Source organism: Cottoperca gobio, chromosome 15 (assembly GCF_900634415.1).
Source record: "Cottoperca gobio chromosome 15, fCotGob3.1, whole genome shotgun sequence".
NCBI classification, from domain to species: Eukaryota; Metazoa; Chordata; class Actinopteri; order Perciformes; family Bovichtidae; genus Cottoperca; species Cottoperca gobio.
Window position 1 is genome coordinate 20764912 of NC_041369.1, and position 14617 is coordinate 20779528.

At 43.0% G+C, this 14617-nt stretch overlaps 1 protein-coding gene across 1 annotated transcript in view; it reads right to left on the bottom strand.

The window, feature by feature from the left end:
- Nucleotides 1-11764, bottom strand: part of meis1b (Meis homeobox 1 b) — a 78303-nt gene extending 66539 nt beyond the window's left edge. Inside the window, exons 1-6 of the mRNA XM_029449807.1 lie at nt 11067-11764; nt 9026-9246; nt 7801-7942; nt 7422-7472; nt 6801-6851; nt 5311-5457 (exon numbers count right to left, since the gene is read on the bottom strand). Of these exons, the coding sequence (XP_029305667.1) occupies nt 5311-5457; nt 6801-6851; nt 7422-7472; nt 7801-7942; nt 9026-9246; nt 11067-11078 (624 nt within the window). The 5' untranslated portion in view covers nt 11079-11764. The remainder of the gene's footprint in view (nt 1-5310; nt 5458-6800; nt 6852-7421; nt 7473-7800; nt 7943-9025; nt 9247-11066) is intronic.
- Nucleotides 11765-14617: the final 2853 nt, after the last annotated feature.

Genomic DNA, 14617 nt, shown 5'->3' on the forward strand with positions numbered 1-14617 from the left:
GCTGCTGGGGAAGCTGTTAGTGAAAGAGGCTGAAAGGCCAGCTATTGTAAACTCTTGTTTACTTTGCTTTCCACTGTGACTAGATAAAGCAGGATCTGCCTCTCTGATAACCTGCCAGGCAAGTGCTTGCCCAACTACCTCCGCTTTCTCTGCTCTCTTCACCCCTCTCCACCCCTCTCCTCCCCTCGCTGCAATATTAGTGCTTCCAAAATGAAAAGAAGGGCTGATAATGGTATGCGTGGTTCAAACAAAAAAGAAAAAGGAGTGAGAGAGCAAAAGACCCTCCTCCCTCCCATTCTGTTCTGCACTCCCCTTCCTCCCTAACTCTTCACAATAGACAAAGAAAGAAGAAATAACCTTATAATTGCTGAAGGGGGTGAGGGAGAAAACTGGATTTGGTCTCTTGAGTAAGTAAAGTATGCTACATCGAATAGCCGTCAGGTACTCTTCAATCGGCTTTTTAAAACGGGTGGGTTAACCTCATAGAGACAACCAAAGATAATTACATGTTTGAGATAATTACCAGAGCTTTCAAAGTCCATTTAGATGACACTCACAGAAACTGACAAACTGATTTGCTTTTCTGTGGCCTCTTCCACTTCACTTTTCGCTGCAGACTCCTTGTTTACTCTCTGTGAGCTGAAATCCAAACAAAAACATTAACTGGAGTGCTCTCCCCTCTGCGCTATCTAACCCCAAACAAAGCATATTTCTTTTATTCGCTTGTGAATGAAAAGGCAGGCGTAATTTCCTAATGACATGTTTTGCTGTGGTTTACTTCATTAGCCTAGCCTAGCTTAACTCGCAGCCACTGCGCTGGGAGTTCTTGGTGGATCCCTTGGAGACGGGCTGTTTGTGACGGTGGCCATTGTCAGAGGCTCGCAGGGGGTTAAGGGGGAGAGGAACTTTCCATTAGCTAAGTACACATGTGTTAAGCCAGGTTATTGTTTACTTAGCCAAAGAAACCACAGCAGGCCTCTGGGACAGAGATGGCCGCCTATCACAAGTAACACGAGACACAAGCCAAGAACTTTATTTGCAATTGTGATTGTGTGGCTATCACGAGAGAATAGCTCTGACACAGTGCGGCTCCACTGAGCACTAGTTTCCAGCAATACTGCATGATTGGAAAACAATTAATAAAAAATAAAAAAAAGTCCAGAAACTAGTACAAAACAAAGTTGATGTACGAACATATACAAGAAGCTGCTGACACTCTTTGAAGTCAGCCTGGCCTTGATTTGCTTAATCAGAATCACCCCTACTTGCTATTCCATCACAATAATGAAGAGGCTAAGAAACACACGAGTCACGTGGTCGCCTCTTTGTATCACTTGTTGAATCCTTAACAGCCGCCCTGCATTCACTCCCCCAATGGAAAAAAAAAAAAGGAGTTCAGGGGAGGGGAGGGAGGAGTGGGTGTAGAGGAGGGAGGGAGTGAGTGGGGGTCAAACCTCTCCTCTATTCAACTACAAAAGCTGCCATTACTAACAATCACCACGATGATTCAAAAGTTTGTATTGCGATCAGCAGCGTGCCACTGTAGGAGCGAGGGGGAATGAAAAAAAGAGAGTGTGTGCGCCTGTTAAGTCGGGTGTAACTTGATCCATACTTCAACGAGAAGCGGATAGATTAGCGATAGCGGCGTACTGATTAGGAAAATAGTGACTGACCCCAGCGGTCAGGCTTTCCATTGAGTTAGGAGGGGAGGGGGGCCAGGGGTCACTCTTTGACCACCAGAGTTACCTAAACCAACACTGCTGGGTCCCACTGACCTGGAAACCAGCACTTGTATGGCATAACAGTGCCAATTGTTGGGAAAAGATACCGCGATAGCGCTATCAAGAGTAAATTCTTACACAGTGACCACAACACTAAGCTCACACAAGCAGAGTTTGTTTAGGAAAGATTGTGCGGGACTTAAAGTAAAACAGCGACGGAATCCAAATGTATAGATGTTATTTCAGATTGGAGGATATTTCACATTCTTTTTACATGATTTCAACGACACGAGAGAAAATGTCAGTGCCACAAAGCGTCTCTATTATAAAAATACCTCTTCACTAAATCAACTCAACAGATCAACTGCGGAGTGTTGATAAGCATGTAGGACTCTCTCACGTCCACAGAAAAGGCAGGGGGAGAATATTTTTAAGGGAAATTTCAATTATTTCCAGCTCCACTTCAGCCTGCATGGCTCAATCAAGTAGAGGAGCTCTTGAGACTTGGAGTGAGTCCTCAGCACTATTAGTAGTGTTCTGCTCTACAGCGGAGAGCCGGGCCCTCGGAGTTCATTAGCAAATTGCTGCGCCCCTCCCCGTGCTCTCTGCACAATTAAAGGCAACTGTGCAAATGACGTACGGCGGCGTGGAAATACCTCCCCTTCTCTTTTAGACTGAGGTAAACATGTGTGCCAGGCAAATAGGGACGCCATCAGCAGAGAGACTGCTGCCAACGAGCACTGAGGCAGACGCAGAGTCAGCGTGGACACAATCCTCTCCACATTAAAGGCCTCTGCTAAATTCAACATTTTATTGTGTCTTCTATGTTTGTATACAGCTGAACTCAAAGCGGGACGTATATGTCTAACGGGGCGACTGCATATGTGCTGCTCAAGTGAAGAAATGAGGCAAACGTGGTGGGAAGCTCTCCAGGGAACGGCAGGGAAAGGGTTAAGGAAGTCCAACTGGTGCTAACCAGTCACTCCACTCACATAGCACCTGAGGGGGGAGCTGCATTTATCAGGCCAGTCTGAACACACATATGCATACAGAAGCGTACACACACAAACACACACACCGACATACACATATGCATACACTTGTAGACAGATGCATGCACACAGCTCATGCACATGTGCACGTACACACAGACACCGTCACGGAGAGACACACACAAACACAGGAGGGTGAGCCCAAACTGGCTGGGCTGCATTCACAAGCCAGCGCAGAGCCTCTCTGACTTTTTCACCTCTCAGCTATGCTCTGCTTTCTTTTGAAAGGGGCGCTCAGCGTCCCTCCATATTTGCCTGCATAGGCTAGCTAACAAAGCAATGTAAAGACATGTAAAGAATATTCAGAAAATTACTGTTATGACGCAAGGGTGCATAATGCAGCAAGAAAGTCAGCGTTGTTGGATTGTTGAGTTTAATAAATTCAAAGTATTTTTTTCCTCTGACATTTTTTTCCCTCCTCTGCTACAGTCGCCTCACTGGAATAAATTGGTTTATGAATAAATGAGCCTGCTTTCTCCGTCTTGTTAACATTGTTCTTTTGTGCAAATTCTCAGCATTTTTTTCCAGTCCACTTCAACTTTATGCCCGAGGGCATATATTAAAAATACATATGGAAAGAGATAATGCACACACAACGCAAATTCGTTAAGGATGTCACCGGCTTACAACTGCAGATAAGATGTCACACAAAAATAGCCGGCAAAACTCAAAAAATATATATTCAGTCGCAAGTAAGTTATGAAGTGAAGTGCCATTAGGTTGACAATATGAGTATTCAGCAGTGAGAGGCATGCACCCTCTGCCTGTTTGGATATGCCCATTTACACACAGCCTGCTGCTGTGGACAGTCTGAATGTTATCCTACTACATCAGCCCATCCCTCAATATTACACATCTGTCAAAAAGTTTTCCCTGCATTGCAAGCAAACTCTGCCTGTAGGTCATTTATAGTATTCTGTCATATCAGTGTAAACATAAGCTTATGTGGTTTTGCCCTGAATTGACTATATGTAGGGACCATCATTATATTAAAATAGGCCATGTCTTCATCTTACAGTCAATTAAAGATCCGCATCAGTGCCTCAAGCACAACATAATTTTCTTCATATACCTAGAAACCCATGGGTTTTAACACACTCTATTTCCATATCTATATAGCATAAGGCTTCATTCCATGACCTATCTATTTAAAAAAAAAAAAACTTTGACAACTGAATCCCCGAGAGTATACAACAAGCCGTTCAAAGAGACACTTAAATGCACAAGTGGCGTCTGTGTTATTTAATTCTGTTCCTGGATTAAATGAAGTATAATCTTCCGGGTGATCTTTCTCATTTCCATAATCAGACATAAGGGCCGGGGATGGAGGAGTGCATGCGCGGCGGGGTGGGGGGTTTCCCAGTCGGGCCCCAGTCCGCTCCCAGTCCTGCCATTCAGCACAGAACATAAAAGCCGGTGGCTGCCTCTCTCTACTCAGACCAGCCACTCAACCATATGGAAGTCCGCGGATTTAAATTATTTAGCCTAATCGCTTCATTACTTTTTATGTCGGACTATCCAACTAATCCCTTTAATTTGGCCACTTGATTTTTCCCTCATCGGTATCCATAGGCTGTAGCCGCTACTCTCCTAAACCGTTCCTTAAAACTCTGGGATAGTTTAACTTATTGAAACATGGCGTCACAGTCTGCAGCGCTGTCTCCTGCACAAATGACTCGAGCTATTAATGGCCGAAACACCAGATTTGCATAATTCTAATCATTGGTTGCTGTTATCATTATTTAACGGCAGTGTATGGGCCATTAGGGTCATGCCTGTGCGCACACTACAATGTCTCCGGAGTACCAACAGTCAGTGGAGCACATAATGAAGGCTGTGGTTATCTCTGATATCGGCACAAAAGGAAACACTCCCTAATCTACCTTTAATACCCGCTGCTTCTATAGCATTTGGAAAATAAAACCGTCTTATTGCTGCTGAATCTGCGCGCTCTGAGCGAAATAAAGGAGGAAGAGAAGAGGGCTCTCGGTAAGCAATGTGCACTCATGTCTAAGGGAAAATACTGACAAGACGCGTAATGAACCGTGAACTCCACAGTGGAGAAAGCAAGGCACCTCAACCACAGTGTGCAGCCCATCCTGCTGCTGCTGCTCTCTCCTGGGCGAGACACCAGAGAGGAGGCGATAACGTGTCGCTTTGGTTCAAACAGACACCGAGAAGAGAGAGAAAAATGGAGAGGCACTAAATTAAAATCGACATGAAACAGGTCAAGTTTATGGCGATGCTTTTTCGAGCTAATCTTCCCAGGTCGGTTCCGGGTTCAAGTCTTAATGGGCCAATAATAGCAACATTATTCAGAAAAATTTCATTCCGATGGATGGAATGTAAAACAGCCTTAATCATATGCAAATAACAGCGCAGCGGAGAAGTGACCCAGAATAGCTCAATAGCCAGCAGGGAGAACACACACACGTACACACACACGCAGACACACACGCACGCACACACACACACACACACACACACACACACACACACACACACACACACAGAGAGAAAGAGAGAGAGAGATGTACCTGATCAAGGGCCACTGATGATCTTGTGATTTCCTCGCTGTCTGATTTGGACCCGCCCTCTCGGTCGTCTATGACCAAGTCGATGGGCATCTTGCCTTTCAAGCAGCTGATGTACCGGTGACAGAAGTTATCACACAGCTCGTGTACCTTCAGAGAGAGAGAGAGAGGAGGCAGAGGCGTCACACACTCACCCAAAAAGGGACATCATCACACAACAGTGACATGTGCAACCACAACACAGCCCCAACTCACTCACTCACACACACACACACACACACACACACACACACACACACACACACACACACACACACACACACACACACACACATATGGCAGCCTTTGACATGCAAAAGAGCCCCGAAGAGGTTTTTTTAGGCAATTTGGCAAACCCGAAGATCACAGCACAGTTGTTGCATCTAACATATTTAAATATTTTTAAAGAGTTAACATGAAGCATGACTAATCACTGACAACATGTTGGCACTGGGGTAAGTTATTAGACTAAATATGATAAAAACTCAAATGTTAGATATGTATTTAGCCTCCTATAACTTTTTTTTATATATCGCTTCATCGTTGCTTTGAAATTCTAAAACCTAAAAAAAAAGATCACTTTGGGCTTCTTCAGGCCAGGCTAAGGTGTGTCCAGTCCCCGTGCCGTGCCGTGCTGAGGCAGTGTGCTCCGACTGTGATAGTAACTTTATTTTTTCTCCTCTCAAAATAGAGATATCGTCGAAAATTGACAGTGACAAGAGGGCTCAGGGGCTACAACGCACTCAACACCCGTGTTAAATTCATCATCAGTGCCCAGGGTAGTGGCCATTAGAGGAGGGTGACCCGTTTGACTGACATATAAGGTAAACTGTTTAATTTCGTCGACTTATTACATTATCACTGCCAATGCTGCGCATCGTGTCGCCCGAGAAGTAATAATGTCAGATGAGAAATAAGAGAGAAACAGCAAACCACCTTCAACTTGATTTACATTTAAATGTTTTTTTTATAGTTGCACAGTATACAGTTTGCAACCTATTTACAAAGTGAGCAAGGGCAGTACATGAGAAACAACTTTTAAAAACTAAATCTTTTAACAGCTTTGGTAATGTTCCATAATGTTAAAGTTGACTTTACATGCTACTGTCGCCCATCTGACGCGGAGTGTTACACCCACTACTCCCTCTATCCACAGATGGCTGCATGGGGCCTTTTGCCCTCCACAAGGAATTATTTCTAAAAACCCGCCTATATGTTTCACCTTGCATGCAATTTTTGCCAGCATTAAACTTCATTAAAACATTCAGTGTGATTTGGGCACAGAGATATCCGTTCCAGTTGTAACAGCTTGCGTCGTGATTAAACGCGGAAGAGAAATGGCCCCATGATTGATTTTGACGCTAATTATAACCGACTAGCAAAAATAATTTTTTGCTAATACAGCCCATAGGCCAGAACTGGCACACTGGACAGAAATGGTGAGAGAATATTACCTTCTCCAGCTCCAGAAGATGAAATCGTAAAACTTGAATGGCTTGAATCATCTGAAAATTTAAATAACAATAAAAAAAAAATGAGTTGCTCAGATCTCTTGATATTAAACAGGCACGTTTTTCTCAATACAAGTAACTGCAGACGAGGAAAATATTCATATGAATGGATTTTATGTGGAACAGATATTAAACTTGGACGTTATTGCAATATGGAGAGCAGGCACACAGTACAGACTGGCGCTGCAATAAGCCTCAGAGTCAGAGATCTATTAGCAACTACTCGTGAGGAAAACGTTACTCTCACATCCCATTCAAAGTATCAAACTGTACAAAGTGAAAAGCATGACTAGAATAACTTCCCAGACGGAGTTCAAAGGTTTGTGTCAGCTGTCTAACAGCGGCCCTTCATCTGCAGATACAACGGGGGGCTATCATGAAATCAAACAGCCCAAAAAGAGGAACATCACTTCCATCCTGACTTTTCAGAGCCACATGGCTCTCTGACACATATGAATATCCCGGTACAAACATGGAAACTACAGCTGCTATATTACAAAATAGTCTGAGTAAATATAAACGAGCACATTTCATTTGTCATAGATATATTTTTAAGTTTCTTACCAGATTATCCAATTCTGGATTCGATGAAAATAAAGGCTTTTCTGCCCGAATCTAAAAGCAAAAACATTTTCACAAAATATTATAAAGTTATAATACAATACATAACATAAGATTAAATATGACATGCACGTGTTGTCATAATGGTGTATTTAATTAATTCCTACTTTACGCACAGCAAACACAATGTATACAATTAAAACATTTTAAATAACTTTTTTTTTTTTTATAACTAAATGTCATTTTCTCTTCTCTCAATGCAGGATTAACTTCACACACACACACACACACACACCAAAGCAAGAGCTCCACACGTACTGCATGCAGGTGAGAGCTCAACCAGTCCGAGCATGCAAATTAAAAAAAGTCAAACTTTCCTGACCTGTTTTGCAAACACTGCTATGTCTTCATTGAAAGATTCCGATGAACAGACGTCTCCGCCCGCCACCCCGGGCTCTCTGGGGGTGCAAGTCGCTAATTCACATTTCTCAAAAATCAGTGCAAGCAAGGGGAACAGGGGGTGCCTGGGAACACACACAATAGCAAATGTCACCAGAGAGAACAGCGTCGGGGTCAAGACTACTCCAGGCTAGATTTAGCCAGCCATGCTACTCTTCAACAACTCGCCCATGGGGACTGCTGCTGCAGCCCATGCTATTATATTATGCAGAGGCTCGGAGAAAGGCTGCAAACAGCGGGCAGACCTCTGTGATTAAATCTAGGCGCGCCTAATAGCATAAAAGCTTTAGAGTCAGTCAAACAATTTCTTGCACAGGTCTCCGTTTGGATCCCAGGCGTGTGTGTGTGTGTGTGTGTGTGTGTTTGGGGGAGAGCCTTTAAAGCTGAAGGAGACTATGTGTGCGCACATTTCTTCTTGAATATTTATTGTTGAAGTCCTCAGAGTAAATAAGTCCAGACCGGTAATGTGTTGAAAGTTATGTCAGTGTGGGGTAATATGGAGAAACTGTTACTGGCATGTTTAGCCACCGTGAAGACATCATGCTTAGAATTTTTAATTAACTCCTGTAAATTAATAAATGACATGCATATGTGGGATTTCCTTTAAACATGATATATTTTTAATTTGCTGAAGCCTGGCACATTACACACAATTAATTAAATTGCTTAAAAGAGAGAAGGTAATTATTTATCTTATGATAAACCATGAAACTTAATAAGAAATTAAGCAAGTTACATTTAAAAATAATACTAAATTAGAAGCTCTAATTAAGGTGGACTTTGTCTCATAATTATTCTTAAGAGTCAAAATACATTTTTCAGTGAATTTAAAAGCAGGACATTTGTAAGATAAACTCCATAAGTAAACTATATATTACTCCTGTAGTATTTGTTCAGCGCGTGGTGAACATGACTTCTAAACTGTGGGGGAATTAGAAAACAAAAAGGCTGCAGCGCCTCGGTGCTCCAGTGTTTAGCTGAAACATTTCACAGAGAGGCACGGCCGTCCCGAGCATTGAGCCGGTGTTTTTCTTGCTACGGGACTGACTTTGCACCCACTGGCCTACCCCGGCTGGCCCCTCCAGGCCTGGATGCACGCCTGCCCGCCAGAGAGTGAGTTTCCCCGCGGACCGGAGGCTTGCACCTACCCGTATATAGCGTCTTTATCTCTCTTGAGAGCGTCGTTAACAGAGGAGCCCATACTGGGAGGCATAGTGTTGGTGTGGGCGGTGTGCGGATACTGGTGGGAGTGCAGCTGGGGCCCGTGGTTGAGATGCACCGCCTGCATGGACCGGGCGCCGTGCGGGTCTCCGTACATGGTGGTCGGGATGCCCACCCCGTCCATCCCGTAGTGGGGCAAGTCTTCGTACTGCACACAACAAACACGCGAGTGAGCATACAGTGAATATACATGCACAGGAATATGTCAAATCTCTGGTTAAAACATTGCTATAAAACCATAAATGAGGGAAATATTATAAAAGTTATTTGAAGTTGTAGAAGTGAGACATGAAGTCTTGATTTTCCTCAACAAAAAAAAAAGAAGGTAAAGTTAATATCTGGCAACACGGCGAAATACTTTCTTTAATTTCCAGAACAGGTCGACATGTTTCAACATTTCTCTTAATTCAAAGTAGTTTCCTGACACTAGTGCACGCAGCTGCCCCCTTTTTCAGCTTTCTTTCAAAAATACTGACACTCGTGACCCATGAGAAATACATTCACCTCGGTGCTTCTATTTTGTACGTGTTTACAAGAAAACAAGTTTGTAAGACTGAAGTCTAAGTGACTTGTTCAGCAGGATATTGTTCACAGTGGAAAAGCTAGAGCATTAATTCTGAAGTGAAAACTAGTTTTGTTTTCAACTTATCCACAGTGACCCTTTGTAGCTCAAATACATATGAATTATCCAATATGTTCAAAAATACTGGGAGTACAAAAAGTAAATCTACAGCTGTTATAGCCTATTATCATGATTAGTATTATTATTATCACGAATCAGACATTACTTAGTTTTAACACCACCGTTCTTGTTCCCTGTGTTCTCACTCTATACAACAACAAATGTCTTAAACTTGTTAATTGCAGTGTTTTCTAATTTTAAAGGCCCATAATTGTGCAGCATGTATCAAACACACTGTGATTAGTTCACGCAACAAACTAAAGTAAACGCGTGTTGTGTTTTCCACACGATGTTAAACTGCAACTGCATATTCAAACTTTTTCCAAGTGTAAGTTTTCAGTTTAATAATGTAGTGAAGCGTTCACACTGTTGTTTGGTAGATATTGAACACTCGGCTGGTGTGTTGAAACGCAGACATGTAGATTTAGGTATGCAACAGCCTAAATAAAAGCTCTCTTCGAGGTTTGCTTCTTTAGCAGATAAAAAAAAAAAAGAGTCTTGCATTATTGATAGTGCTCTTTAGAAGTGACCCACAAGTGCCGGGGAAAGACTAAAACGCATTATCACTTAAAGCTGAGCATTTCGACCCTAAAGGCAAAGAGGTGCAAACCCCAGCGTGGTGCAGCTCTAGTGCCAAACTAAGCAGCTAAATGTGTCCAGTGTGTCCCTAACATCTCTGCTTTTACACTGTTTACTATCCGTGTGAAGATCCCAGCCGCTGTTCTGAAGCAGTTCTGGAGTGTATGAATCAAAGCGTTTGTCATCACCTCATTACTAAAAACTGCATCCCTGGCATTATGCTGATATTGCATGTTTTTAGCACAGTTTTTTTGTGCGGTGTAAAGTCGAGCGATGAAGCAGAACTGACGGTGAAATAAGGATTTTTGTTTTGTTCAGAAATGCTCCAGTCAATATGAAATAATGACGAAACAGTCTGAGGAGAAAAGTGGAGATTTGTTTTGCCTCTCTGCCCTCCCCCATTTCGCTTCCAGTAACTGGCCTGTCATAACTAATCTAAAAAACATAACCGATGTGAGATATGATCACGCTTCCAATGTCCCTCAGTGGGCCGGTTTCTGGAGCAAACGAGTGCGGCCGTGCGTAATACCGTGCCAAAAGACGGCAAAAATGAAATTGTGTCCCCATGTGTCAGAAAGACGACAGAAACTTTCGCCGCGAGTGTGTGTCCGCGCGGGTATGTGTGTCATTAAGCCACGTTACAGTGCAGGATTGCATTCAACACAGCAGACTTAGAGAAACTTTTTAGGGGGGATTGCCCTACGTACCCGTTGCGCCATAACCCTCCTGACTCCCTTGTCGTCCTTTCAGTTTAGATAAATCCCCTCTGAGGCCAGGGTGGAGACGAAATGAAGAAAGAAAATCCAAATAAATGGGAAGATGTTTCAGCCAAAATCCCGTATGCCTGTTTTTCCACGGAACGGTGAAGCCAGCCCCCGCTGTCTGCGCAAGTTTAGCCCAGGCGCGGCGAATAAGTCCTCGGCTATCCTCGGGGCAGCGGCGCCAGGCTCCTTTTCCAAAACCAGGATGAAAATAAAATAGCCCCTCAAACAAAACTGGCGACTCTCATGGCTTTTTGCCACTCCGCCTGTCAGTCAAAACGCGAGGGCTTGTCAAAAGTACCGGATGAATGATGGTCCGACGCGCGTCTCCACGGGATCGGCACCACCTAAATGTTAATGGTCACAATCACAGTTAAAAAATGAAGCAGCTCTCCTCTCGTTTTCTTTGATCACTCTCGGCTCCCGGCTTGATTTTCTTATGCAAAAGCGTCTAGAGGAGATCAAGAGGAGGTGGGGTGATAATTCTGGCTTAGGCTTTCTTAAAGGAGCCACGATCGATGCTGTGCGTGTGTGCGTATATATATGTGTGTATGTGTCTGTATGTGTGTGAGTGCGTGTGTATGGGTGAGCCGCCTGCCCGTTTGTGTACAATGGATGTGTGTGTTGAGCTGAGGAGGAGCGGAGGATCTGGACCAGACTGCTGAAACCCGGAAGTAGTGGTGGCCATAACAGGTCGCGTCTTACACAACGCACCGGGCTGCAGCAAGTCGTGCGGAGAGGAGGGGGGGTGGGAGGACCCTGCGAGACCAGCCAGCCGCACAGCGAGCTGGAACAACACGGGGATAAACACCGAATATCCACCTTTGACTCCAGCTTCATGTCTCCTTCTCATAAACTGAATTGAATCTTCAGTCTGGAGACGTTTGTAAAAACTGAAACGTCTGTATGTTCGGGATTGACGCACAACATCCACTTCTCTGCTTGTAAACAGATTATTAACGACTAATTGAACCAGCTTCCAACTCTGATGTGAGATATTGTCAGGTATGTTATCAAGAGCCCTGTATGGTCTGATGTGTAAGTGAGGACTGGATGTATGATTGTAATCATTACTTTAATTCATATCATCAGAAATAAGTTAAAACTAGTTGAACAGTTTTGTTAAGCTTCTGGTAGGCTGTCAACATCATGTCTGCATGATTTCCACAGTGCAGGCTGGAGACAAACATCCAGTCTCGCACAGTTTGGACCTCATGTCCAACTTTTACATCGTCTCTTTGCTCCCTGCGTTTGCAATAACGTACACATAATTAATAATGGACACACACAGCCTATAAAACGCATGTGAAAGTGCCAACTCCCCTTAAAAAGACACCAAATACAACTTTCTTCAAGTAATTTGGGATCACTATGTATATTGCATTTTAAGAATGTAATGCTTTCTGTGAATAATCAGTAATTAGTGCACATTTAGACTCCGGGTTCATACTGGATGCAGCAATAAGTCATTATAAGGTTACAGAAGCTTTGCAAAGCTTCGTTCACGTCTAAATAACAGTTCACATGCCGTCCGTCCCTCTCCCCCACAGCAGCGCTGAATGGGTCGCTCCATTCTGCCCGGGCTGTCCAATGGCAGAGAGGCTCAGGGATGGGAGCCCCCTATTGGCTCCCCACATCATCGATCCGGGGCTGATTGATCGGTTTTAGGCCACATTTGCAAGGAGGCACAAAACAAAACATTGTCGGTGAATAGAAAACACACACTTTGTGTTTTCTGTCAGTTTCTACGGGATGTAAATTCACCAAAATACAGAATATTTTCTAAATATTTATAGACCAAGACATCTCTGTCTTTGTCTCTCTCTCACACACGCGCGCGCGCACGCACACACACATGTTCACATCTTTAACTTCATTACTTCTAAATGCACTCACTTTGACCAAACTTCTCAAAACCAAACAGACTGAACACTAAGAATAGGATTTTGACTTCTTTCTTCTCTCACAGAAGTTATTAATTCTACTTTTGTCTCTTTATAATGAACCGTTCACTTCACTTTCATGTTGGCAGTGTAGAGGTTGTAAAAGTTTGGTCAAATATTGATGAGCTTTAATTTGTGGAGAGGAAACTTAGATTCTCGAGTCATTTCAAGAAAAGCAATGAGATCATTGAGTAATGCGTGGATGTAAATTAACAAAATAGTTTGAATTTACAACGTTAACTCGTTATATTTCATTCGTCACTGGGATATAAAGGCGTGCAAATCTTATTTAATTTACTCTATCAATATTTTTTTAATTAAGAAAAGAGCATAACTGCCTCAAAATCTGCATTAAATATTAATGATATATTTCATGGGATATGCAGTCATATAAAAACGGGATAAGTTACATAGATGAGTTTTAGGCGAAGACGCTGAAGGATTTCCAGAAATCCAAGAAGATTTTTGTTTATTTTTGTGGATGTTTTTCTCCTCATGATGTTGATCATCGACTGGAGCTTTACACAACTTCTCATTTATTTCTCAGCCCATCACATGTGAATGGAGAGTGTGTAACAGAGACACATTATCTCCTGATTATGCTCATAAGGTGTTGCTGGTCGGTGACAGCCTGTTTGAAGTTTTTTTTTTTTTTTTTTTTGTTCGAGCTGCGCGTCCAGTCATCGATCATCTGCCCCCGGTGCCAGAAATGGTGTCATAACATGATAATGCGGCTTCACACATTCTGCAGTGATTCCTGTGGTAAAGCCCGAGCAGGTGGGATCCGATGAGACATATTTACAGGCATAAAATTACTATCAAAGCCTCCTGCAGTCCGGCCAGCGAGGCTCCGGGGCGCGGACAGCAGAGGAGCCACGAAGCCGCACAGGACGCACGGACTTTTACGCACAGAGATACCGGATCAAATAATAAACTGGGTTGACACGTGCTCGTCGAGTTTGTTATTTCAATTATTTATTGGTGAGTAGATGCTCTCATTTTCTCATTCTTATTTTTATTTTTACGGCATATTAAATAATTAAAAAGCTTATTATGTTCACTGATATTTTCTTAGAGGGAAGTTATGTTTTAATTAAAGAAGAAGCTGCTGTTTAAATTCACTTTCAGATAAATCTGTGGGTTTAGGGAAACGTAAACAGGATTATATAGCTCACTACACCACAAGGCACACTAAATTTTAGAGGGTCAGTGAGAAAAAGCAAAGCTACATTTACATGAAAGGAGACCACATCAGCGCCCGACCACTGTAAAATAACTACAATGGCATTATAAAGCAATTAAGCTACTTCAATTAGCGTCTATAAAAGCAAACTGGAGCTCCACTTTCTCTCCTGGAGTTGCTCTTTCGTGAGGGTCAGCGCATTTTGGCATCCTGAAAGAGAGCAGGGGGGCAAATACCGTCATTTCTGTTTAATCCGCTTTGCGATGACGGTAATGCTTTCAGTCGTTCCAATAAAATCAGCAGGTATTACTTTCAAACGGCTGAATGTAAATTGACAGCATGTTTGACTGCCGAAACAAATGGACGTGTTA